Genomic DNA, 24,927 nt, shown 5'->3' with positions numbered 1-24,927 from the left:
GCATAGTTCACCTATGTTTTTTGGGAAGACTGGTTCGTAAGCGTCTTGCCCGACACAGATGGACTCAGGTCAGGGTGATGGCGGTATCTGGCGCTCACTGAATTCCTGACCTGCATCTCTGGCGCTAGAGGGACTCTGGATCAGATTTCCACAGCCTGGTTTCCACTTGACATGTCATTTACACACTTTCCATCCCCCGGTAAGAAGCTGGACGTCTAAAGTTCCAAGTCTTTGTACTGCTCCCAGCTGTGTGAGCTCCTCAAGGAGAGAAAACATGGCCCTCCTGTTTTTATTTTATACGTAAGAATTTTTTATGGACTCTCTTTTTTATACTAATGTTTATTTTTGAGAGCGTGCGCATGCTCCCAAGTGGGGGAGGGGCAGAGAGAGAGGAAGACACAAATCTGAAGCAGGTTCCAGACTCAGCTGTCAGCACAGAGCCCGACGCACGGTTTGAATTTATGGACCACGAGACCATGACATGAGCTGAAGTCGGACAGTTAAGCAACTGAGCCACCCAGGTACCCCGAAGTCATTTTTTTGAAGTCCAGTGACATCACCTCAAAGGAAGTTGTGTATTTCTTACAAAGAAAATGCAGCAAAACATTTTACATTTTTTACTCTTTTTATTCAGGTTTAGATTCGGGATAAGAGGGGGAAAACCGTAACAGAACAAAGAAGTTGTTGATGTTATGCCCACTTATCCAAATAAGGTCATGATAGGCCTCATGGTGGCCTGAGAGCATATCAGACTACTTTGAGAAATAATTTACCAGCAGCCTTCTTCATTTCCGAAGCCTATCTCCTCAAAGAGGTTGGTAAGATTTTACCTTTAAATTTAGCTTAAAAATGACTGTGTAATAGCTATGTTGTAGGCTGAAGAAAAACTAAAATACAGCTTTTTAATGGTGATGTTTATCTACAGTGTTCATGAGGAGGATACATAATTCTGGCAGGAAATGACCTATCCTAGGTTCAAAGGCCCACTGCAGGTGACTGAAGGAAAAAGTGGAGTTCTCAGCTCCGGCTCTGCTTGACTTGGTCATATAAGCTTAGTATAAACAGCTCTGAGAAACAGGTCAGTATTGCAAAATTTACAAAAACGAAAAAACAAAAAAAACGCCCAAACCTAACGAACAAGGAAAGGGGAATTAGGCCCGGGTCTAAGTACTTATGTATGTCTCGCCTGAAGCTAGCTAAAAATAATCGCTTGAAATTTATTCATGAATGTTTCAGAGTCCATGTTTGCCCCCACCCCTTCCATCTCTGAAGTGCTATTATTCCTGCGTGTTCCCAGCAGCTCCTACGAGCCTTGTGGGGATGGGTCCCTTAATTCACACCCTTAATTCAGAACCTGGCACTACAGTTCCGGTTGTCTTGGGGGCATCTCTCAGGCTTCCTGTCTCATCTCAGCCTCACTCATTAAATAGAATGAAGACCCTGTCATGTCCCGTGTTGAACCAAATCAGAAAACATTCCCGTTCTTCCTTTTCCTCTGAAGACAGCCGCAGTTCTGTGTTCTGAAGTTTTTTCCACCTACGTCTCTCACTTAGGCCTTTCAGTCTTCCTAGTATCTCACTAAGTTTCAAACTAGAGATCAGACAGTGTGTCTTTGTGGATGAATTTCTTTTGAAATGGGATTCTGATGGCAAGGAAACAGAATCATCTAGTATGCTAGCCTTCCAAGAACCTCTGTTAGCCGTAGACCAGGGGTCAACCGGCTAGTGCCCATGGCTAGATCCGCCCCTGGCCTATTTTTGTGAATAAAGTTTACTGGAACAAAGCCACACTCGATTGTTTATGTATTGCCTGTGGCTACCTTTGCAGGACAGTGGTGGAGTTAAGTAGTTGCGATGGAGACAGTCTAGCCCACAATACCTAAAGTCATATTTTACTCTCTGGTCCTTTCCAGAAAAAAATGTACTCACCATTGCCATAGACCAAAGAGCAAACCGGGTATAGGGAGCGTGTGTCATACACGTGGTTATTTTTAAAATACGCCCACAAATCCTCTGATATTCCTCTCTGAGACGTAGAGCTTCATTTTTCTCCCCTTGAAGTTTGGGCTGGACTTGCCTTAGAAATGGAATTCAGTGACGGGCTGTCACTTGTGAGATGAGGTTGTGAAAAGACAGGCTTCTGTCTTGGGTGTGCACTTTCCTGGATCACTTGCTATGGGAGAAACTCTACTGTGAGGAGACCCAGGCGGTCTGCAGTGAGACAGACCCACATGGCAAGTAGCTGTGGCTGGCAGCTAACGTGGGCCTGAGGCTCCCGGCCCGCACCTGTGGGGGCGAGCTGGGAAGCAGATCCTTCAGCCCCAGCCAACAGCTTGCCCACTGCCTCAGGAGAGACCTTGAACCAGGCCTGCTAAATCCTGGGTTCCTCACACTCAGAAACTGAGACAAGCAGTTTGTTGTTCTAAGGTGCTGAGTTAAGGGGGTAATTTGTTACGTAGGGTTAGACAGCTAATAGAATAAAGAGCAGCCCTGCCTGCCTGCCTCTCCCACACAAGTATTCATTACCACCACCAAGATCGCCTAGGGTCTTGTCGGGTCATCCTGTCCCCCTCGCCCCCCCACCTCCCAGGTCCAGAAAACGAGGCTTGCCTATTTAGAATGAACATGTCTTGAAAAATGCTCCTTGGGATTAGGTCGAAGACCAAGCTTTTCTTATACAGAATTTTGCTATTTGAGCAACCCACAGGGGAAGTCTACAGATATGCGGCTAAAACTTATCTTGTCCAATATTAAACCATCTTACTAAGACAACTAATTGGAGGAAGAATTAGACTCTCACAGAAAAGTGTTCCCTGTGGAAAATGATGCAAAAAGAGGTGGGATAGGTGATCAATTTTCAAAGCTGGAAAAAAAAGAAAAAGCAGAATTTCAAGAAAATGAGAAATATTTCTACCTCCAATGTCTTAGTTATTATCCTTAACAGGAGGCTGGTGACCCATTGGTTCTAAAACGGCCTAATTCCACTTGACCAGCATTTGTGTCTCTCAGAAAAGAGAGGACATTATTTTCAAAGGTTCCAGATCAGTTTGATGATGGCTCCTCCCATTTAAAACAGTCATTTTCTTAACACTAAGAATTTGAATAATTAGATGACTTTTTGTACAAAAGATTTTCAGATAACAAGGAATGGGGCCCCTTTCACACTATAAATTCTACTCAAGTCTTGGCATCAGTTTTAAGCATGACTTTGATGACATTCCTTTAGCTAGAATTGGGTAAGGTCCCGTAGGCAATAGATGTTATTTCAAACCACTGTCTGGAAGCGAGCGGGATAAAAGGTGGATGTGGGGCTCCATAAGGACCTGCCAAATGGGGAGAAGGGTTCATGCAGAAAGGGCAAGCCATTTCTCAGGTTTTCTATTCCACTTTGTAAAGGAAAAGGGTTACACTCCAGGGACAGAAGTTAACAAAGGACACTGCTCATGTGCTGCAGTAAACAGCCTACCATTTTTCATATGGACTGAAATCAAGGCAAACAGGGTAATCTTAACTCACTCTCAATCTGCCTGTTTGATTACAGTCAAAAACCTGGTGTGGTCTCCTGCTTCCCTTCCCTGTGACCACCCTGTGGGCTATTGTATGGAGAACCCTGACCCCGTCTCCTGATCGCTCCCTTATGCCTGCCCATGACCATTGCAGTAAGTCCTATTGGAAGACAGTCAAGAGGTAGGAGGGACAGAAGATGGTTACACCTGGGAAACAGAGCCTGTGGGGAAGTGGGGAGAATGCTGAGGCGAGCTTTCACAACATTCATACGTCCTTTAGAAATATCTAATTTTTTTTTTGGACAATTAGTTTGCATTCTTTTTGTAATGTTTCATAAAAGAAGACAAGGAAGCAACTTGACCTTCTTTCTGCAATTGTTGGCACTCCTCTTCCCTCTGCTCACACCACCTTCTCACCAACCATCCATCACCCAGTCTGCGGCAGAAAGAAGATATGACTGAACTGACTGCTTTTCATAGTCCCCAATAGAAGACAAGGTGAAAGTCAAGAGAAGCGATCAATGTGAAAATAAATGTTTAACCTCACTAGTAATCAAATCAATGCAAATTAAAACAATAATTGTTTGCCTTTAAATTGGCAAAGATTAAAAAGAAGGATGACATTCAGTGCTAAGGGGGTGATGGGGAAATGGTCACTCTCACATCTGCTCTTAGAAGAGTAAGTTGATACATCCTTTCTGAGCACGAACCTGGTAGCATGTATATCAAGTGGCAAAAAGCAGGCCACAAGCCAGGGTGATCTCTTGGTTTTGTCAAAATACATATATATGTGAGTTGAAAAAAAAGACATGAAGAATGTACAAAAATTAATAGCAGTTATGCTTGGGTTGTGGATAATTTGTCTTTAACGTTTGCATTTCTGTTTTTCTAAGTTTTCTTAGAAACATTATAATTTCAGAGAAAATGCATGTTAATTTCAAGGGAGGGGGGAAGTAGGGAGGAAAGAAGGATATGGCAGGAAAAGATTTAGTTTTAATGGAAATGAGCAGATCTCTTAAAATCAAGGTGCTTCGAAAGAGGCTTGGTAGAGCAAACTCTCGTTCAGTGGAAGAATCCAAACGTAGGTAGTTTCATGCCCTTTCCACTTTCCCATTAAAAAAAAAAAAAAGGTCCCAGCACCATCATACTCAGGTACACACAATTAACTTATTTAAGCCTAGAATGGCATTTAGGGAAGTCTGGAGTTGTGGTTCAGAGGACAGAGTATTTCCTGGAGTGTGGCTCATACTAAGAGCCCTCCACTCAGTTGAGATGGATTTATGAAGTGGGCACCAGAAAGCTCAGAAATCCGTCCTGTCATTTACACTTATTGAACTGCCTCATTTAGAAAATTGGAAAGGACCTCCTGCCCCACGCGAACTATAGAAACCTGAAAATGGTCAAGAGATTGTTCTTGACTGTGATTCCTATTTCTCGGTATAATTTTTATCGAGGGTTGTTGAATCTAGTTTTGCAGAGCTTGCCTGAAGTGGGTGCACGTGAGATGGATGTTGACCAGAGCTTGGATTAGAGAAGACTGGAGATCAAAGCCCTGGAAAGTTGCAGTGGATGCCTGGGCTTGAGGATTATCAGTGCAGAATTTGACTCCTGTTCGTCTTTGAATTCGTAGTTGGCATGAGCCAGTGGGACAGGAAGCAACTTGGGGATTCAGACATTTGCTTATTTCTCCTTCTTGGTAAGTCTGTCCCCCATTCACCAAACTGAGCCTCAGCTCTTTGCCATTTGTGATTTCTGCCAGCTAGCAGGCCACACCTGGTAGAACCATGTCCCTCGCGCACGCCAGAAGACAGAGGCAGTGTGGCATAAAGGACTTTGGTCCAGGCCTGGCCATCAGACAAAAATGAGAGACAACCCTGTGGGTCTGGGAATCTTTATTTGTAAAATAGCGGTAATAACTCTTCTTCTGCTTTTGCCATAACTAAAGAACCCAGGCTGAGGGGCTTAAATGACAGAACTATATTTCTCACAGTTCTGGAGGCTCGAAGTCCCAAACCAAGGTCCAGCAGTGTGTGGTTTCTAGGAAAGACATTCTGGTTTGGAGACAGCCGCTTTGACATGGCCTTTGATGTGGCCTTTCCTTCTGTCTCTTTTTCTGACACTGTCCTATTGGATGAGGCCACACCCTTAGGACCTCATTTTACCTTAATTACCTCCCAAAACCCTATTTCCAAATACAGTCACCTTGAATCTTTGGGGATTCAGAATAAAGGAATCAACGGCTTCAACATACGAACCTTTGAGGAGACACAACTGAGTGCACAGAAAATGCATACTTCCATTTAGGGAAAAATTCAAATTAAAATCACAATGAAATACCACCCCATACCCACTAGGATGGTTATAATCAAAAAGACAAGTAATTACGAATGTTGGTGAGGATATAGAGAAGTTGCAATTCTCACATGCTTCTGGGAGTAGTGAGTGGCAAATGTGCAGCCACTTTGGGAAACAGTCCAGCTGTTCCTCAAAAGGTTAAGTGTAGAGTCACCGTATGACCCCGGAATTCCTCTTCTAGTTCTACTCTAAGAAAGTAAGCATGTGTGTGTACACAAAAACATGTACACAAGTGTTCATAGCAGCATCGTATATAATAGCCAAAAAATGGAAGCAATTCTAATGTCTGTTAAGTCTGATGACTAAATAAATGTGATCTGGCCATATAATTGAATATTAAGTATGAGTCCACAGTAAAAAGGTAGGAAGCACTGATCTATGCCACAGTACAGATGAGCCTTAAAACATAATGCTGAGTGAAAGAAAGCCAATTATAAAAGACCACGTATATGATTTCCATTCATATGAAATGTCCATTATAGATGAATCCATAGAGGCAGCAAGTAGATTAGTGGTTGCCAGGGTCTGGGGTAGGTAGAACGGCGAGTCATTGCTAATGCATACAGGGTTTCTTTCGGGGGTCATGAAAAGTGCTGTGGAATCAGAAAATGGTAATGGTTGCAGAGCCTTATGAATATGCCCAAAACGACTGAATCTTATCCAAAAGGGTAGATTTTATGGTATGTGAATTGTGAAAAGATGATGTGAAAATCCTACTCTGTAGGATAATTAAGAGGGTGAAAGGTACTTGTGTGCACATAGCACAGTACCTGGCATAGAACACCCCATGGATAAAACAGCTCATGTAGGGTCAGAAAATGTGAAGGCAGTAAAGCCATAAACCTGGTTCCACAGCCTCAAATCCTGTTTCTAATGTCCTCAAGGACGCTCGCTGTGTGGCTCGACTTCTTCCTCTGCTGTTCACAATCTGCTGTGTGCATCTTTCCTCGCCTTCGGCAGGTGGGTCCGGCGGGCACCCGCCACCCTGGCTCGCACGTGAGCAGCCCGAGTGTATGCCTCTGACCTTGTTCTCCCACAGAGCTGCACGCCGTCCCTGGTCCCCGTGTGCCCAGCTCTCCCCGCCTGCCCGCGTGCCCCACTCGGAAGGCAGGCCCAGAAGTACGTGACACTTCAGGGTTCAGCCAGGGCCCCTTCCGGCCTTTCCAGGTGCTTTGTCTTTAACCACGGGCCTCCTGATAGGGCAGAAAAACCAGCCCGTTTGGCTCTGGGCTTCCCTCCCCACAGGCTCGCCATTGAAGCCCAGGATGAAGAAGCAAGGCTTTCCCTGGGGCTGGTTTTGAGGGCAGGTAACAGATGGGCAGCAGAATGCAGGTAGCAAGAGCTCGGGGCAGTGTGCTGTCCGGATTTGTTCTCGCCCTGCTAGCCTCTTCCTTTCCAGCTGGAGTCAAAGTCGCAGCTCACCCAGGATGGCAGCTCCTATTGGCAGGATAAAAATACCCCTCAGTTTGACTGCTGAGGCCCGTGCATGGCCAACTCAGCCATTAAGGGCAAGGAGAGAGGAAAGAGTACAGAAGGGTGGTGACTTCCCTGCCGGGCAAGGTGGCCGGAGAGCCTCCCGCCCACTTCCACGTGGATGATGCAGGCTTCTAGTGCTTAGAGGAAGTTCCAGTCACACTGGTGCCCTCTGCATCAGCGTGAAACCTCTGATTAGCATGATTCTGGCTTTTATGGTGCATCGACCCCTTAGAGAATTTATGGAAGCTCTGGACCATTTCCTCAGGAAAAAAAAAATCCACAGAGGTGCATTTTCACACACACAAAACTACATATCTCAGAGGATGTACAGAGCTCTTGAAGCTAAGAGATCCATAAATCCCCAGACCAGAATAGAGTTTATAACAGGGATGAAGGAGTTTATAACCCAGCCATCGGAATAGCAATGAATTGTAGGAAGAGACTGGAAGCAAGGCTGTTGATCTGTCACGTGCTGTGTCCTGAGACTGCCTTCTGTTTGTGCTGGGGACAGGGGGACAGTGGACGATGCTCTGAATGTAGTACAGACCCTTGGGGCACCACAGGTCAGGTCCAGAAATACCAGCAAGGAGACACCTCAGACCAAAATCAATAAATGAGCTCTCCGGGAAGTGGCTGGAAAAGGAAGCTCCAGACAGCTGATCTGTAACCCGGCCTCCACTGACAGGCATTTCTAAAATCGATTGCCTCCTCCTTGGGTGGCAGAAGGGTCTGGATACAGGACCTTCTGTCAGGTTTCAGGGGTTTCCTGAGCACTTTTAACCAGCTCTCTGGTAGGGCAAGTTACAAAGAAGTCGCTCGCCCTGCTGCGAAGGCCAGCAGTTACCCCAGCACTCACCCAACACTGAGATTGTTCCCGGGGGTGTGTGCCCGAAGTGGGAGAAGGGGCGTCTCACTGCATTTGGATGGACTCCTGAAGTGCTACAGGAGGGTCGGGCAGTAAGAGTAGAGGGGAAAAGGAAGAGATTGATCAAGAGCCTGTGGAGCCTCAGAGTTCAACTGAATTGAGTTGTGTTCTTCAGGGGAGCACTGGTTCAGGGAGTACGGCCAGACGCTTGAGACCTCTACAGCTGGGTGTGTTGAGAACAGTGGGGCCCTCGGTCCGTTTCCTACTAGTTAATTATCAGAAGCCAGGACGTAGGTGTTATATTAAGGTCTTACGTTCTACTTTCAGTACAAAGAGGTGCAGTTGATTAAGGAAGTTTAGATGAGCAGCAGCAGCGGCAGCAGAGCGAGGACACTCCCGGCCGGCTAAGCAACCTGGACTGCTATGGGGGTCGGGCCACTAGCAGCACCCCCTCCTCCACCGCATCCTCATCTGTACTTTGTCCCTGTGGCCGCCGCTCGGTTCCTCAGTACTCAGCAGGCTCCCGTCACTTGACAGTAAGTATGTATTGCTCCTGTTAATTTTGGTTACCTATATTTTTGTAATAGACAAATTGTTCTGTATCATCCCTAGTTCAGAATCAAAGGAGGGAAAAGCCCCTAACCTCTGCTTCTCTCTGGGTGAAAAGTTATTCTGCCAGGCCTACCACATTGGGTTCCTGAGTCAGTCAGCTGAGACCAGGTGGTCCTGCGGCTTACAGTGTGACTTCCTAGCTAAGACCATGTCCCTCCTCACAGAACGGGAGCCAGAACTGCCTAGCAGGGGGATATGAGTGTGATTGACTGTTTGAAGGTTGCTCTGTGTCAGTACATTCACATGGGACTGTTCTCATCTTGTAAGGCAGAACTGCTGATACTACAAGACCTTAGTCTACCCCAAAGAAAACAAAACACACACACACACACACACACACAAAGCCCTTCTTTAATACACATATATTGGGGTTTTTTTTCTTTTGAACAAATTAGATTTTATTGTACTGTTTTCAAAGTCACCTTTAAAGACCAAGAGCCGTTTCAAGGCAGAAGTAGCGGTGCTCATGAAATATTCCATCTACACTGTCCCATCTCCCAGGCCCTTGTGTGAGGTGTCTGGCTATCTTTGGCCAATGGGCTCTGGAAGGAAGAGAAGTGTGTTTTTCTTTGGATGAAGCATAGCATAGCCAGTGCGTGACGATGCTCCGGCTCTAACCTTTCCTTGCTGTAGTGAGCAAGAAGCTAATGTTTCATGTGATGAGCTATATGCTGGTGACGCTTCATCATCATCACATTAGAAACAGAGCATGAATGAGGAAGGAATAAAACTTCCTGGTTATAAGCCATTGAGATTTTCTGGTGATTGTTGCTGAAGCATAGCCTGGCCTAGTCTGACTTAGCCACAGACAGAGCTGGTAGACATCGCGGGAGGACATCACTGTGAATAGAGTGATCTTCTCTGGGCCTTCCAGTTGATCAGACTTCCAACTCGGCAAACCTGATGAGTTTCTCTGCTTCCTTGGTTATTTCAGGGGCTATCCTACCACAGGGAAGGTACAGCATCCCTTTGTGAAAGATCCAGATTCCAATTGCTTTTCTTGAAAACCATACTTACTGAGGCTTAATTTACGTATGTAAAATTCAGCCTTGTTAGTGTAGGGGTCCATGGATTCTGATAAATGCCTACAGTAGTGTAGCCACCAATACAATCTATAGAGACCTCCAACCAGTACCCACCCTTCCCAAATTGCCTTGTGCCTCTTTGGAGTCCAGCCCTCCACCAACCTTAACCCTTGGCAACTAGTGATCTGAGGCCCATCCTTTTAAGTTTACGTTTTCCAAAATGGCATACAAATGGAACCACACAGTATGTAGCCTTTAAAGCAGAAAACCTTTTTATTTTGGAATACCTTTAGATTGACAGAAAAGTTGCAAAGATAGTACAAAGTCCTTACCCAGCATCTGCTAATGTTAACATCTTACATAGCTATTTTGACATAGTAGTCAAAATTAGGAAATTAACATTAGCACAATACTATTAATGAAACTACAGACTTTATTTGGATTTCATCCATTTTTCTACTAATATTCTTTTTCTGTTCTATGATCCCACATGGCATTTGGTTATCCTGTCTCCTTAATTTCCTCCTATATGTGGAGGTTTCTTGGTCTTATTTTTCATGACCTTGACACTTTTGAGCTACACTGGTCAGGTATTTTGTAGAATGTCACTCAATTTGGGTTTGATATTTTTCTTATGACTAGATTGGGTTATGACTTTGGAAAAGATACTACAGAGGTGAATTTCCCTTTCCATTGCATCGTATCAGGGGGACATGACAGCAACATGGATCATCGTGTTATGTGGGTCAAGAGTTGCTTCATGTTCATGGCTAAATAATCTCTCACTGGATGCATGTGCCACAGTTTATCATTCTCCAGAGGAAGGATATTTGAGTTTCCAGTTTTTGAAGATTATGAGTTAAGCTGCTACTAAAATTCACATGTAGGTTTTTGTGTGAACATGTATCTTTTCTTCTCTAGGGTGAATTCCTAAGTGTGGCATCACCAGGTGGTATGGTAAGTGTGAGTTTAACATTATGTGAAACTGCCAAACTTTTCCAAAGCAGTTGTCCCATTCTGCTTTCCCATCAACAGTGTTTAAGTGTTCCATTTGCTCCACATCCCAATTTCTTTTGATCAGTGCTCTGGGTAGTGGTCCATTTTAAAAATACCATTAAGCTTGACAAGCTTGACAGCAGCATGTCCCTCCTGACTGGCAAGAGAACCGACTTCATTTCTCCTGGTCTCTGCACAGAATTCTATCCGACTTTATGGAAAAACCAACTTATCCACTAGACTTTCTAGTCCCTTCCTACCACCTTCCTCCATTCCCATGATACTTAGGAACAAATTAATAAGTGATGGGGACAGAAGATGGGGTTTGGAGAGCCTCATGGAAAGTCGTGGGGAGAGACCAGCTTCCCACTCCTACTTCAGTATCTTATTCCAAGCGAGTGGCCTTGTGTGACATGGTGGCCATCCTTGTGTGTTGCAGTGTGCAAGTGCAGTGCTGCATCTTTGGGGCATCAACTGAGTCCCTGTAATGACTCCATGAGGCAGGCAATGCTACTACAGAAGAAGGAGAAACAGAAGGCCAGGTTTGTGACTTACAGCTGGTGGACCTCAACTTGGGAGCAGTGACCACAGATTTCTCCAGCTTCAGAACCCAAACTCTTAACATGTGCTCCTGCCCTATACTACTGTCCTGGAGTGCATCCCCCAAAGGTGTCAAATAATTGGCAAAAAAGTGGGGAGAGAGACAGAGTTGGGAGGAGAGAAAAGACACGGGCTCTTAAAGGAGTTCTGTGTGTCTTTGAATTGCTTTCTTCAGCTCTAAGTTTCTAGCAAGCACCTTGAAGAAAAAGAAGCATTGGTCTAGCAGTCAGGTAATGTGAGTTCTAGACCTGGTTTCTCACTAAATTATTGTTTTTTTATATGTCCCCTGGTTTTCTCATCTGGATATCAGCAGGTTGGATGCAGAGAGCTCTATGGTCCCTTCTGACTTCCTCAAAGTCAGCTATAGGAGAGCTGCACAGTAGGCATCCTCAGGGGGCTGCTTAGAACACCAAGCGTTCTAGTCCCAGGGCTCGCAGTGGCCTCAAAACTGGCTTCTGGAAAACACTCCATCCAGTTCCCGCAGCCACCATGCTCCATACCCTGTGTTCTCAAGGTCACTCAAGTGGAATCTGGAGTGGATCATCACTGCATTTTCCTGCCCAGGATCTATCTCCCTATTTCTCTGGTATTGGCAGCACAGCCTTCCCTAGAGGAACCATCCTTTCTCTATCCCCAGTCCTTAAGAGTCAGGTTCCAGGGACAGACACATGAAAAGCTGGGGATACAGCCTATTTCCCACCCCCACCCACCGTGATCCCAGTGGCTGACTGAAGACTGGACATAGGATCCAAGGCAAGCTCAATTCCAAGACATTGGCTGGAGATCCTGGTGGCCACGTTTCCTCCTTATGAGAAGTCTGTTAGGATGAAGCAACACCGAATCAAAGCTGGGAGCTAAAGGTTGGGGGAGGGGGGGACTGCCGAGAATACTACCTGACCCCTTGATCCAGCTGTGCCTGAAGCATGTGCCTGGACCTTTCAGTTACCTGAGCAAATAAATCCACTCTCAGTTTTTTGTTGCTGTTTGAAGGAGTTGAGATGAATTAGGGTTCAGTAATTATGTGGGGGATTTTTTTAATTTAGATTCCTGCTTTTCTCATCCATGTATGCCCCTCTTGGAGTTCCAGAATCCTAGGTTTTAGGTTTTTTATTTGAGAAGAAGGAAGAGGAGGAGGAAACTAGTAGTAGTAATAGTAGTAGTAGCAGTTGTCATCGTCATCGTCATCATCTCTAAAAGCCCCATGAAAGACACGGTCTAATGCAGTGTTGGGAAACATACAGCACTGTTGCCACCACCCCTGCCCCATACTCCTCACAAACATCACTCATTTATCAGAATCCTTCTCAGTTCCCAACTCTTGGCAGCCACTGTCAATCACTGGAGTTGGCTCTGAGATGAAGTCTATTTTCCAACAAAGCTGAAGAGACCTGCATCACTGCACTGGGTGTGGTGCCAGTCAGAGGACTAGAGATGGTTTGAATCAAAGGATTAACTGCATGGCCTGTCTGGAGGACACCAGTTGATCACAAAGACAGATGCACTTTGACATACAGGGAAAGTCAGTAGTGCCACTTGTTAGCCCTGAGCCACTGCCAGGGTGGGCCCCTGCGGAGGGGTCTCTCAGCAGTGGCGGCTGCGAGAGGGAAGCATGGAGCTCAGTTGGCGGGCTCCTGGAGCCGAAGCATGGGCAGAAGGCATCTTGACTCAAATGGCTCGGCCCTGGCCCCACACCCAATGGAAACACCTGCCACAGCGTGATGGTGGGTGAGCCCGTCTACGTGCCCACTGGCAACTCATGCCTTTCGGGGATGCCAACTCTGAGCAGACCACGTTTTCTTGGGCATAAGCCTCCGACAAAAAGCTCTAAGTTGGTGCCTTTCTAATTCTGAAGCTGACGGATGCTTTTCTCACTCTCACACAGCTCAAAATCAACCTGACATTTCTAAAATTACATTTTGAAGGCAAGGAATCTATAAAGTGCACCAAAGCCCATGCCAGCTGGGAGAAAAAGAAAAGAGGAAAGAGAAATGCTTCTGGCTCCCTCCCTTATATTTGAATATTCTTTACATACTGGCTGGGGCAGTGCAAGAAGGGAAGGGAGACTTGCAGACCACCTAAAACAGCAGGAAAGTTTTCAAGGAGCAGGTGCTCTCTGAATTTCCCAGAGGGTTCCGGTGCAATTGTGGTTCAGCCTGGCCTGGAGACAAGGAATGAAAATGAGGCAGAAGCGAGACTGGGCGTGAAGGGGGTGGGGCACCTTTGTCTTCTTCACGCTAGAGACAGTCCTTCCACAGGCGGCTGGCGAGGAGCCCCGAGGTGGGCCCCCAAGGAAGCCCCCTGGCTGGGCGGCACACAGGCTGCTTAAAAGAGAATAAGCCAGCAGCTGCTTCTCCTTAAACTAGAGAGGTGGCCGAGGGGGCTTTGTGCGAGCCAGGATCAAAACACGCCTATCAAGAGGATCAAGAGCCTGGCCAAGTGGACTGCAGATGGGAACAGGAATTGAATCTTTTTTTTTTAACAAAAATGTAAAGAAAATTCAGGGAGAAAATGCCTCCATGTGCAATTCTTTCCTTTTACTCGTAGCAAAGCCTGTTCAACTACCACAATCATCCTCTGCCCTTCACCCACAGATCAACTTTCAAATACAACTAAAATGATCCATTCAACTGAGAAGAACCCCACACCCCTTCCCCTCTTTTCCTCCACTTCTCTCCCGCCCTCCCCCCGCACCCCCCCTGCAAGCTAGTGCCCTGAGACTCCAGCCTGGATGGAGCAAGTCTACCCTCCGATTTCTCTGCTTCGTCTCCTTACTGCGGTTGCTATGGGGCTCCCACAGCTGTGAACACATACATGTGACCCAGGATGAAATGATGAGTCCTTAATCCGCACTCCACACAGCACAGCCCCACTCAGCAGTCATTAATCCCGTGCTCACAAGGTGACTCCAGGGTGCTTATTACTAGGAAGACACACAAGATTTGGGGAAACAGGAACTCTCTTCTCTGGGTTTGCAACACCTAGGGGGAGGGGCAGATGCCTACGAATAGGCTTCACAGGCCAGGCAGAGCACCAAGCGTGTGCTCGTCATGAGACGGGGGAAGGGCAGGAAGGAGATGGTTCTTCCAAGGAAAACCATGGGCTACACTTGAAGGAAGTGGGATCTGAGGGTCGGGTAGGGGTGTGACGGCACCCGGGGATAAAGGGATGGGGGCATCCCACGGGAGGGTGTGGCAAATACACAGGTCCAGCATGGAGAGGGTGGGCTTCAGGTGCAGCAAATTTTCCCATGTATGTGTGGGACGGTGGGGCTGGGGAGAGGTGGGGAGGGCCTAGGGCCATATCCCGGGATCCTCAAAGACCATGCATGCCAGGCTGAAGAGTCACTAAATGAGATTCTTACAAATGAGACTCCGTGGACAGTGCCGGTACACCAGCCACAGAACACGCTGAGTCCTGGCCCCATTTTGCCTTCAGGTCTCTTCTTGCGCAGTGGAGGAGGAGGAGAAGGGGGATGCCTTCTAGTCCCCCAGGGCCATCTCGCAGAGGACAGTGGTTACTGCTGGGCCAGGTCCTTCCCTGAGGGCACGCCGCAGAGAGCAGAGAAGCTGCATTCCTGTGTTGGGAGAAGTGGCCACAGGAGACCCTTCCAAAGCTGGAGACTGTGGCTACAAGAATGCAGCATAGACCTCCCTGGCCCAGCGGGGCACAGAGGACCGAGTCCAAGTTAATCATCAATTCTACTCTTCTCAGGGCCACTGTCTCACTGAGAGGGGCATGCAGCACTGATGGAGGGTCCCAACCGCTTACGTGCTCACATCCAAAACTTGCTCCCATCTCTGCCCGAGCCAGCAAACGTCCATGCCCTTCTCTCCTGGACTGTATGTGGGATGCATGAGATCCTGTCAGGAGCTTCATGCAGGTAAGACTCGTCTTTGTCTTCCCCTTCTGTCCCTTTCCAGCCCCAATGCCCACTCCCCACTGAGCCCCCACAACAGACTCTCTTAACTTGCCTTTGCATGTCAAATATCTCTGCCATTTAATTAAAAAAAAAAGAAAAAACAGTTAATATCACAAGGGACTCCAGAAATACATGCTTTTGAATTCCAGCCACAGAGAAGATAAAAGGAAACACTGGCATCTGCAGATATGGCTGCTTTCCACAGAAAGGTTCGTGCAGTGAGACCAGCCCAGCTCCCCTACCCATGTGGGAACACACAGCCCAACACGCGAGGGCTGGGGGACAGTGTCTTTGGTTGGCTGGAGCTTCATCCAGAGCTTACTGGAAGGTGGCATGGCAAGAAGGCGGAGTCTTCCTGCAGCCCCCCTACGACAAAGGCAGGGGTTACATCAGGAGGCGTTTAAGCTTTGCTAGCCTCCCTCTGCCTCTTAGGCTACAGGACTTGTTACTGAAACCTAACACAGAAAAGGTTCACGATTTGAACTTGGATCTCACAGTAGCCCAGTGACACATCAGCAGCCATAATGCAGACGTCGGCAGGAGGGCAGCCAGCCGGAAAATTGCTCCTAGACAATCCTGTATTGTTAGATCCACAGACAGAATACACTCAAACCCTTTATACCAAATACGAGTAAATAATTATACCAACATAAACAGGGCCTCTGACCCTTTCATTTTATTAAAATGGCACGTCAATATTAAAACAGCATACTGATCACGTCATACGTCTGCGTACCCCCAGGTGTGTGGCTGAGGATTGGCACGAGGGCTCCCTCCGTGAGGCTGCAGACTCATGCATTGAGCAATTCATGTTCTTTATCCGTTTTCCCAACAGCATCAGGATTTGACAATGGGTCGAGGTCAGCAAAAAGGCTGAACCAGGCAGTCAGGTCCGAGGAGGCAGCCTTGGCAGGCTCTGGGGAGAGAAGAGGCAACATGAATACGCATACCTTCCGAAATGCCCAGCTCTGCCATAATGCACGCAGGTGGGTCCAGGCTTGTCTGGAAAAGGGATGCTGCTGCTCAGTCAGATGAATCCCATTACACTCTGTCTCTAAAACTAGCTAGGGGATCCCATGTCTCCCTGTTGGCTGGCTAAGAAACATTTCTAAACCGTGGCCTGAAGCTCAGTAAAGAACGAGCCTAGTTAATCCACACCTGCACCCCCCCCACCCCCGCCAGCAGATGGCACAGCCCAACAAATTGCCTAAACTCTCAGACTGTGCTGCTTCAACACAAGCAGGGAATACCACTGTCATTTCAGAAATCGAATGAATGGCTGAGGAAGCACGGTGCCTTCCAGTGTCCACTGGAGGAGTCTTTTTGAATCTACTGGGTCAAGGGAAATACTGTGGCCACTCTTCAGGCTTCAGAATATCAGGCTGAGAGAGGAGGGGTGGCACCTGGGCCTGGCTGCTCCTCGTCCCCATCTCCTGTCAGAGGGAGGAGGCCTTTGACATGCGCCCCCACTTCTTCCCCCTTACCCCTCCCACTTCACCTTCACTGGATGCTCCCTTCAGCCGTTCTTTCACTGAACCACCCGCCCTAACTTCCCGAATGCCACAATTATAGAGCCAAATTACGTTCCAGATGAGGAGAGTATTTTCAAAAGAGTGCCTCATGCAAGTAATTTCTACACAAGCTGGGGGCTCTTCTTTATATAAATCATTCCACATGAGGATGGAAGTTCATTGGTTTGGATGACCCAGGCTTTTTTTCCCTTCCCCAACAGGTGGGAGTATCAAAAGCATGAATAAAATGTCTGACAGGTTATCCTTCTAGCTGAGTGCAAGGAGGAATGTGTTTGCCATCTGGTTGAAAGACTCTTGGAAAATACGGGTGGGACAAGCTGCTAGGAGGTTATGCCAGAGGAACAGGACAGTGGTTATGGGATTATCCTACAGCAACAGGGCCTTTGGTCTTTTCATGAAAATGGCACTGAAAGGGCGCCTGGGTGGCTCGCTCAGTTAAGCATCCAACTTCGGCTCAGGTCATGATCTTGCGGTTTGTGGGTTCAAGCCCCGTGTCGGGCTCTGGGCTGACAGCTCAGAGCCTGGAGCCTGTTTCAGATTCTGTGTCTCCCCCTCTCTCTGACCCTCCCCTGCTCATGCTGTCTCTCTCTCTCAGAAATAAATTTTAAAAAAACATTTAAAAAAAAGAATAGAAATTAGTAAAGAAAGAAGAGAAAGAAAGAAAGAAAATAGTGTTAGGCCAGTTGAAAGGAAGGCAATTGTCATTTCCAGGGAATCAAACACCGTATTACCTTTCATTGCAGGGCTGTTGTCATTTGGGCTGCTTGCCTGTGGTGCTGGCCATGGAGTAGGAGGATTGACATTGCCCTCTGACCAGCCTAATGTTCAAAACCAGAGGTTGTTAGGTCTAGGGAAGAGTGGGCACACTGCCCCACCAGGAACTGGGCACACACACGGTCTCACCCATAGTGGCCTCCAATGAAAAGGAAAAGGGTGACAATACCCTTCTGCCATGTTCTTCATACCTGGGATATATTTTAGGGGACAGTAGGTATATATATATATACTACTATATATATATAGTCATACCCAATTCATAAGTATGGAAAATTAGAGAAAAGATGGGATTTTGAAAAAAAAATGTGAAATTGCTAAGGTTAAAACATTTTTTTTTTTAGCTCTACGCCCATTTTTCTTCTCAAGTAACATCACTGCATGGTCACACCAAAGATTATCCATAGCACTCCAAGGAAATCAAGTGCCTTGTTTTTCTGTCATAAATGGAGAAAGCCTAAAACAAAGTGGACAACAGTAAATGTAGCGATGTAACTAATAAACTGTGGGTCCTCTCCACTTCATTATGATCCAGCTCATTTATTTTCTATCCAGCTAATTTGAGAAGTTTAGTTACTACAGATAAATAAATGGTAGTCTAGTCCAAGGATATGAGGGGAAAGAGACCCCCTAACTTGTTGCGGTATTCTTACAATGGCACTTGGCTTGGGTAACCCAGCATTCTGTAATGCCCCTGTGCTGTGCCTGCTTCTATGTGACCGCAGCATCTGGCAGTCCTGCGTGGGGAGAGGCAAGCCTAGTTTCCTTCGATGTTTTGGCATGGCTCACATTTAATTTAGAACTTTGCCACATACTCCTTTGCAAGTCTGCTTTAATTCTTGGTGCATTTAAGTCATGACTTCTCATTGAGAGAAGAAATTCCTTCTTCAGTGTGCTCAAAAATACCTAATGCAGCAGAGGGAGGTGTTTGTGGACTAAGTCCATCTTGATTCTCACTGTGAAACACAGACCATCAGATGATGTATCACTGTTGGGTCCATCATTGTTAAAACCATATCATTTTACTGGGATGCTCTGATTACAGTGTTTTCTTTGGGAAAGGTTTTGTTTCCGATAAGGCCCTCCTGAGACATCATGTTTGGATGGCACAGTTCAGCCGGGGCAGTGAAACCAATTTCTGGAGCAAGAAAGTCACTGAGTATAGGCCACAAAAATGATAGGATTTAATGCTGTTCATTTCCCCTGCCACTAGTCTTAAGATTTGTAATAGGAGATGTCATTAGCAACTCTTACTATATTTATTAGTTTGCATTTTTGTGTCACCTCCTAGAGTTGTGAGCCTCTTGGAGGCAGGACATGTATTATTCATCTTTACATCCTTTACTGCACTGCCTGCCACACAATGGCTGTTGAATTAGGATAAACCATTGGAAAGTATTCTTAAACCATAAGGAATACAGTTATGAAGCATTATTTTAAGAGATGGCTACGCAATGCTTGGTGTAGTAAATACTATAATACTCACTGGCTGAATTATTTCATTTTAGGCAAGTGGCCTAACCAATGACAAATGAAAACAGGAGACCTGTGACCTATTTATGGGTCCTAAAACAATGCAAACATATAGAGGATTTTTAAAAGTATTATTCATTGGAAAGGTACTTGAACATGTAATTAACATAATTCATAAACCATCAAAAGCACCAGATTTTGAGGGAGCTTTCTAGGATAATGGAAATGTTCTAACACTGGACTACAGTTTTAATTGCACAATATAAATTTACCAGAAATCCTTGAACCATTCTTTTTCAATGGCTGGTTTTTATGGTATGTAAATTATAGTTCAAAAAAACAGTTTTAAAAAATGACCCGTATTTGGTGTAATCCAGGAGCAACATAACCTCCCTAGTTCCTAGATAACTAGCCAATGAGCATTCCTTCTAAACACAAATCACATACAACAGTGGCAAATGTGGAAAGTTAAAATTGTGATTCCTTAAGTATGTCAAATAAGGCTAAAAGAGGTAAAATGTAACTGGGTGAATTTTATCCTTTTCCCCTATAATCCTATCCCCAACGCCAAATGTACTCAAGACCCACCTGTGCTCGGCAGAGCCCACCGACCCTTCCCAGCACTCCCTGCGGGCTGGCCTCAATCTCTTGGGGCAGTGGTCCTTGAAGTGTGGTGCCCACACCAACAGCATGGGCGTCGCCTGTGAGCTGGCTAGAAATCCAAGTTCCAAGGGCCAACCCTGACCCAGTGAATCAGAATCCCTGGGGATAGAGCCCAGGAAACTGTTTTCACAACACCCTAGTGATTCTAAGTGCAAGTCTGGGAAGCACTGTCATAGGTGGTCTCCAAGGAGGCCACAAGGGTCACCATCTCTATCAGGATCAGATCATCTTGGTTGAGGCCAGAGCCAGACAAAGACAGAGACCCTCCTAGGAATCAGAGGGGTCTGTCTCAAAACCCCACCTCCTCGGGTCCTGCAGCTTTAAGCTCTTCAGTTCTGTCAAGCTCTCTGAGTTCAAGGAGGCCCACACTTTGAGAAAGAACCTGAGGTGACCCAGAGCAAAGCCAAAAGGGTACAGAAGTCCACCCTTCCTCTGTATGCTATTCGATACAGTGGGAACTCAGTGAGATAATTCTTCCCATTTCAAAAATATGTACAACATTCATTTTTTTAAATGGCTGCAGAGAATAGTCGAAAAGCAAGGCAGGTTCGATGCATTGTATTTTTCAGAGTATAAAATGGAACACATTCCTAAAGGAGGCAGAAATAAATCTACGTGTCAAAATGGAGCTCCCCTCACTTTATGTAATGGGCATGTTCCCAAAAAGTTATAAGTAAATAAAATGCCTGCGTATCAAGTCATATTTTAAAAGTACCTGAAATATAAATCATATTTCAAGCCCACTGGATTGTAATGGCATATTCCTTTATAAAGACAATAAATGTCTTCTAATTGGATTCATTTGTAACTATGGATTTTGGAATATTGCTCACCTAAATACCCATGAATCATACAGGCAACATCTAGAATTGGGGGCTTCTCTGGAGCAGAGGACCTAAAGGATGAGGAGTCTGATGACAGTCCCTTAGTGGGGTCTAAGATGATAGGGACAGCATACCTCAGAGTTTTCACAAAGACACAGGCTATCACCATTCCCTTGCCCCACAATGTGAAGCAGAATCAACAGCCAGTGTGCCAAGTCACATTGTTACCTCAGAACAGCTATTAGGCGGGAGTCTAAGTGACTTATGTGTATGTGGGGAGAAAATGGTATGGCTGCGACACTGGCTAAAACAGAAAGAAAGAAAAGAAAATATCATTTCAGCTGCAATGTCACCCTCACTTATATCACTTTGGGAATTATTTAGGGGAGGGGCGCAATGAGGGTAATTATGGATGGAATGCCAAGCCAGATTTCCAATGTCTTGGCCTCTGTCAGGAAAAAATGCTACTTAAAGAGAACTTAGTGTAGTTAATATTCCTGTAATTGCCATCAACTGTTCTCTAGTTGGTGTTAGTTGGCTGAGGCGTTTTTAACATGAAGGTGTGGCTAGAAAGATGTCTCCCCATCTCAGAGTAACTGTGTCAGGAGAGGGTGGTGAAGGGTGGGCGCCACAGAGCCAGAGCTGAGAGCTCTGTGAACAAAATGATTATCCTAGCTCATAGTTCCTTTGATATGTCAACTGTGCTACCCATTTGCAGGAAACACATATAAAATTTTATTGGAGCAATCCTGCCCCCTTTACTTACATAAGGGAAAATATAAATCAGCCAGAAATAACACTGGCCAGCTAGAGCAGCAAGTGAAGCCAAAATAACACCATCCAGAGGAGTACTTTACCATGAATGTAATTTCACTAGCTGAGAGAGCAAAAGCCCAGGCTGGGTTAATGATCACAGCCTAGGGGGCTCTGGGGTGGGGTTGGCAAGGAAAGGGAAAGTGGGAACACCAGAGCCATGTGGCCAAGTACCACCCAGCCATCCATACTTCCCCTTCTGAGCCCCAGTTTCCATTATCTGCAAAGGGTGGATAAAAATTCTTGCCTCATTTATCCCAATTAGGAATAAATTGGGATCTTGTAGGTGAAACCAGAGAGTAGAGAGGCTAGACACCAGGCCATCAATAACTCTAAGCTAATCTGAATTTTAGTCCAGCTCAGCAGGCATGAGGAACAACCCCTGAGATTACGTGAGGATTGCTTTCTTTTCATCTGGTGATTCAATGTCTGCTGCTCTCTCCCTCCCTTCTTGTCATCCCTCCATCCACCCAGTCTTTTTTGAACATCTACTGTATTCCAGGCACTCAGCCATGTTCTGGAAATATGATGGTGAGCAACACAAACATGGGCCCTGCCCATGACAACCAAAAGCAAGAAACAGAAAATTCGACCAATCTTACAATGATGTGAGAGAATGGGAATGAGTAAGTATACTGGGTGCAGAGGGAATGGAGGCAGAAACACCTACCCCTGCTGCTGGGAGGAAGAGGGAGTCATGGAAGGCTCCATGTATGAAATGACATTGTAGCTGGGAACTTAGGAACATTGTAGCTGTAGGATGAGAACTTAACCCAGGAAAGCAAGCATCATGGGTGTGGAGGTGGGTGATGTGCTCTAAGGAGGATCGAGAACATGTACCAGGGCCCAGTGGTGGGTAGAACCAGGCTCAAGTTCGGTAGGGCTGGAGTCCAGCTTACTGACATAATACATGTTTCTCCAGCAAAACAATGTTGTTAAGTCATGCTAAATAAAGGTGTGGGAAGTGTAGGCAGCAATTAGCCTGGGGTCAGGTCCTAAAGGACCTTGTAAGCCAACCTGAGGAGTTTTGAAATTATGTAAATGACGATATAAAACTCCAACCTGACAAGTCACAAGACCTATGTGGGATTCCCTGATTTCCTCATATATTAAAGGTGGAATAGATGGTGGTGTGGAATAGATGGTCATTAAGGCTCCATCTACGGATTAAAGGAGACACTTAAATTCTGCACATATCCAAGACCTACAGATGCTCCTCAATACGCTGCTTCTTTGATGGAACAAAAATTCCCTTGGCTCATGCCAAAAGCACTCACTCTGCAGTAAACTCTAACTGCACCCCACGGCCTTCTCCTTCATATCCTTTGAGCCCCAGACATAAGTTAGCTGGAGCCAGGGCAAGCTAAGAATGGCAAGAGGTGAGCTCAGTTTGAGAAAAGGTTAATTTGAGATAATGCAAAGCTTGGCATGATATTAGCCTTAAATAGAAACCCACCCAGATGGCGACAGCACCTAGGCATGGTGTAAAACAAAAGAATATCCAGAAGGAACACGGGGCTGTACATTTGTGAGAATGTGGAACAAAACTCCTAACTTTGGTCTGCAGAATCCTAAATTACAAGACGTCCTGGTGCATTTATTTTGAGCAGATGGTAGTCTTTTCAGTATCAGCGTCTATTTCTAAATTAAATTTGGGATATTGGTGGAGAATGGAGAAGAATGTTGAATGAGGCTTATCAGCCTCACCTCATCTCTATCTTAGGCAAGGCAACCCCCTTTAGCCAGCTCTCTTTCTATTCACTTTGAGCAGCCTCAGAAAGGCACAAAATTCTCTTCCCTGTATGACACAGGAAATCCCAGCCCCTATCATGCTGGTAACTTCAGAAACTCTTAGAAATCCTACATAAAATTAACTCCTCTTTCAAATGTTCAGCCTGACTTAATCCTAAATGTAAGCTGTTTTGTTTAGCTCTCCTAGAGCTTGAAGTTGGGATGGAGGTAGAGGAAAATGCAATTGTTTTCTTACTAAATCCCCCTTCCTTTCTACTCCCTCAAAGCACAGGGGAATGGATGAGGGGAGAGGACAAAGAAAGGAGGGAGAGAGGCAGACAAAAATGGGGAGATCTGGAGGGGAGATGCAGAAGAGGTGAAGGAGAAGGGAGGAGGGGAGAGTGGGAGGGAAATGCAGCCTGTGGGAGAGCAGAGGTTGCTGGCCCCGGAGCCTGGAGCATTCCTGAAGCTCTCATGACACTGTGACCCTGAGGATGCAGCCTCACCTGGACCTCACAGAGAACCAGGACAGTGGTGGCGAGATGGAGCAGGAATGCGCTTCAGGGAAGATGTGGGCGTCTGCTAGCACAGGCAAAGATTCTATAGACAATTTCGATTTCAAATATTCTATTCTAGAACATCATCTGATTTTTGTGGTTGACAGGGACCCTGCCTCCCCCCACACACATTCCTCTTCCATGGTAACAGCCTGTCCTTGGTCTCTGTGTGTGTCCAGGACACCCAGAATCAAGCTAATCATTACAAGTCCTGCTACTCTGGGAACATCCATGGAGAGGCCCGAAGGAACCCAGTGAGGAATCACATTTGCCATCAGAGACTTGGTACAGAGAGGGAGCCGGAAGGGAAAGTGAAAGGCACAGACTCTGGAGTCAGATGGGTCAGGTTCACAATCTGTCTCTCTCCTACCAGATGTATGGTCTCAAGCAAATTACCTAGCTACTCGGTTCCTCAGTTTCCCTGGGCTCTAAAAGGAGATGATGTTAATACCTGCCTGGGATGGGTGTGGTGAGGATTAGGTAAGTCAGCTCTCTACCACTACTTCTTTCACTAAGCCAACATGCCAATGGGCCTTTGTACTCCATGTTGTGTTTGACTATTTATTTTGGTTGTTTATTTAATTTGGGTTTTGAGATGATCTGGATAATCAGGGGAAGCAGTTTCAATATGAGGTGTCAGAAGTTTAACAGTTACTTAGATGCTTCTGTAATTCATGTATATAGGTGCAATTTCTAGACCATGGATGTAATAAAGAAATCTAGAGCCAATATTCATCTTTTCCTCTTTTTTAGGGGGAAAGTCCTGATGAAAGCACAGAATGTGGATGTAATTAGATTACATGATCAATCATTAAAGCAGAGGGCCTGTTCTTTATTTGTACCATGTCTGTTTTGATGGTTCCCTGAATCTGGGCAGCACCAGTGGTAGAACTATGGGGGCACCTACTGGGAGTCCATAAGTGTAGAAGAGGCTGAATGGGCTTCCTCTTTCAAACACTTAAATTACACTTTTTTTCCCTGTCATTTTGAGACATTCAATTGGTGGCTGTTGGCATGCAAAGGCAACAAGAGAACTCAGAGATTACAAAACAACTCCTTTAACACTGGCATTCACAGAACACCAGCAGAGAAAAGGAAACTTTTAGCAGCCAGGGTGATCCCTTTAAATGGTAAATCACATCATATCCATTGTTGGTCTAAGATGCTATGATGGTTTCCATCATATGGCTTAAAAAAAACAAAAAAA

At 45.8% G+C, this 24,927-nt stretch overlaps 1 protein-coding gene across 10 annotated transcripts in view; it reads right to left on the bottom strand.

Annotated features, from left to right (window-relative positions):
* Nucleotides 1-16,014: 16,014 nt before the first annotated feature.
* ICA1 (islet cell autoantigen 1) overlaps nucleotides 16,015-24,927 on the bottom strand; it is a 140,823-nt gene continuing 131,910 nt past the window's right edge. For 8 of the 10 annotated variants that reach the window (XM_077765336.1, XM_077765341.1, XM_077765339.1 and 5 more), the window contains 2 exons: nucleotides 17,617-17,703; nucleotides 16,015-16,269 (listed from right to left, as the gene is read on the bottom strand). In XM_077765336.1, coding sequence (XP_077621462.1) covers nucleotides 16,145-16,269; nucleotides 17,617-17,703 — 212 coding nt within the window. In that variant the 3' untranslated portion in view covers nucleotides 16,015-16,144. The remainder of the gene's footprint in view (nucleotides 16,270-17,616; nucleotides 17,704-24,927) is intronic. The other 2 variants (XM_077765344.1, XM_077765346.1) reach the window with 1 other exon arrangement.

The sequence above is a fragment of the Crocuta crocuta genome, unplaced genomic scaffold (assembly GCF_008692635.1).
Source record: "Crocuta crocuta isolate KB4526 unplaced genomic scaffold, BGI_CrCroc_1.0 scaffold14, whole genome shotgun sequence".
In the NCBI taxonomy this organism is placed as follows: domain Eukaryota; kingdom Metazoa; phylum Chordata; class Mammalia; order Carnivora; family Hyaenidae; genus Crocuta; species Crocuta crocuta.
This window is presented reverse-complemented; position numbering and strand designations above follow the sequence as displayed.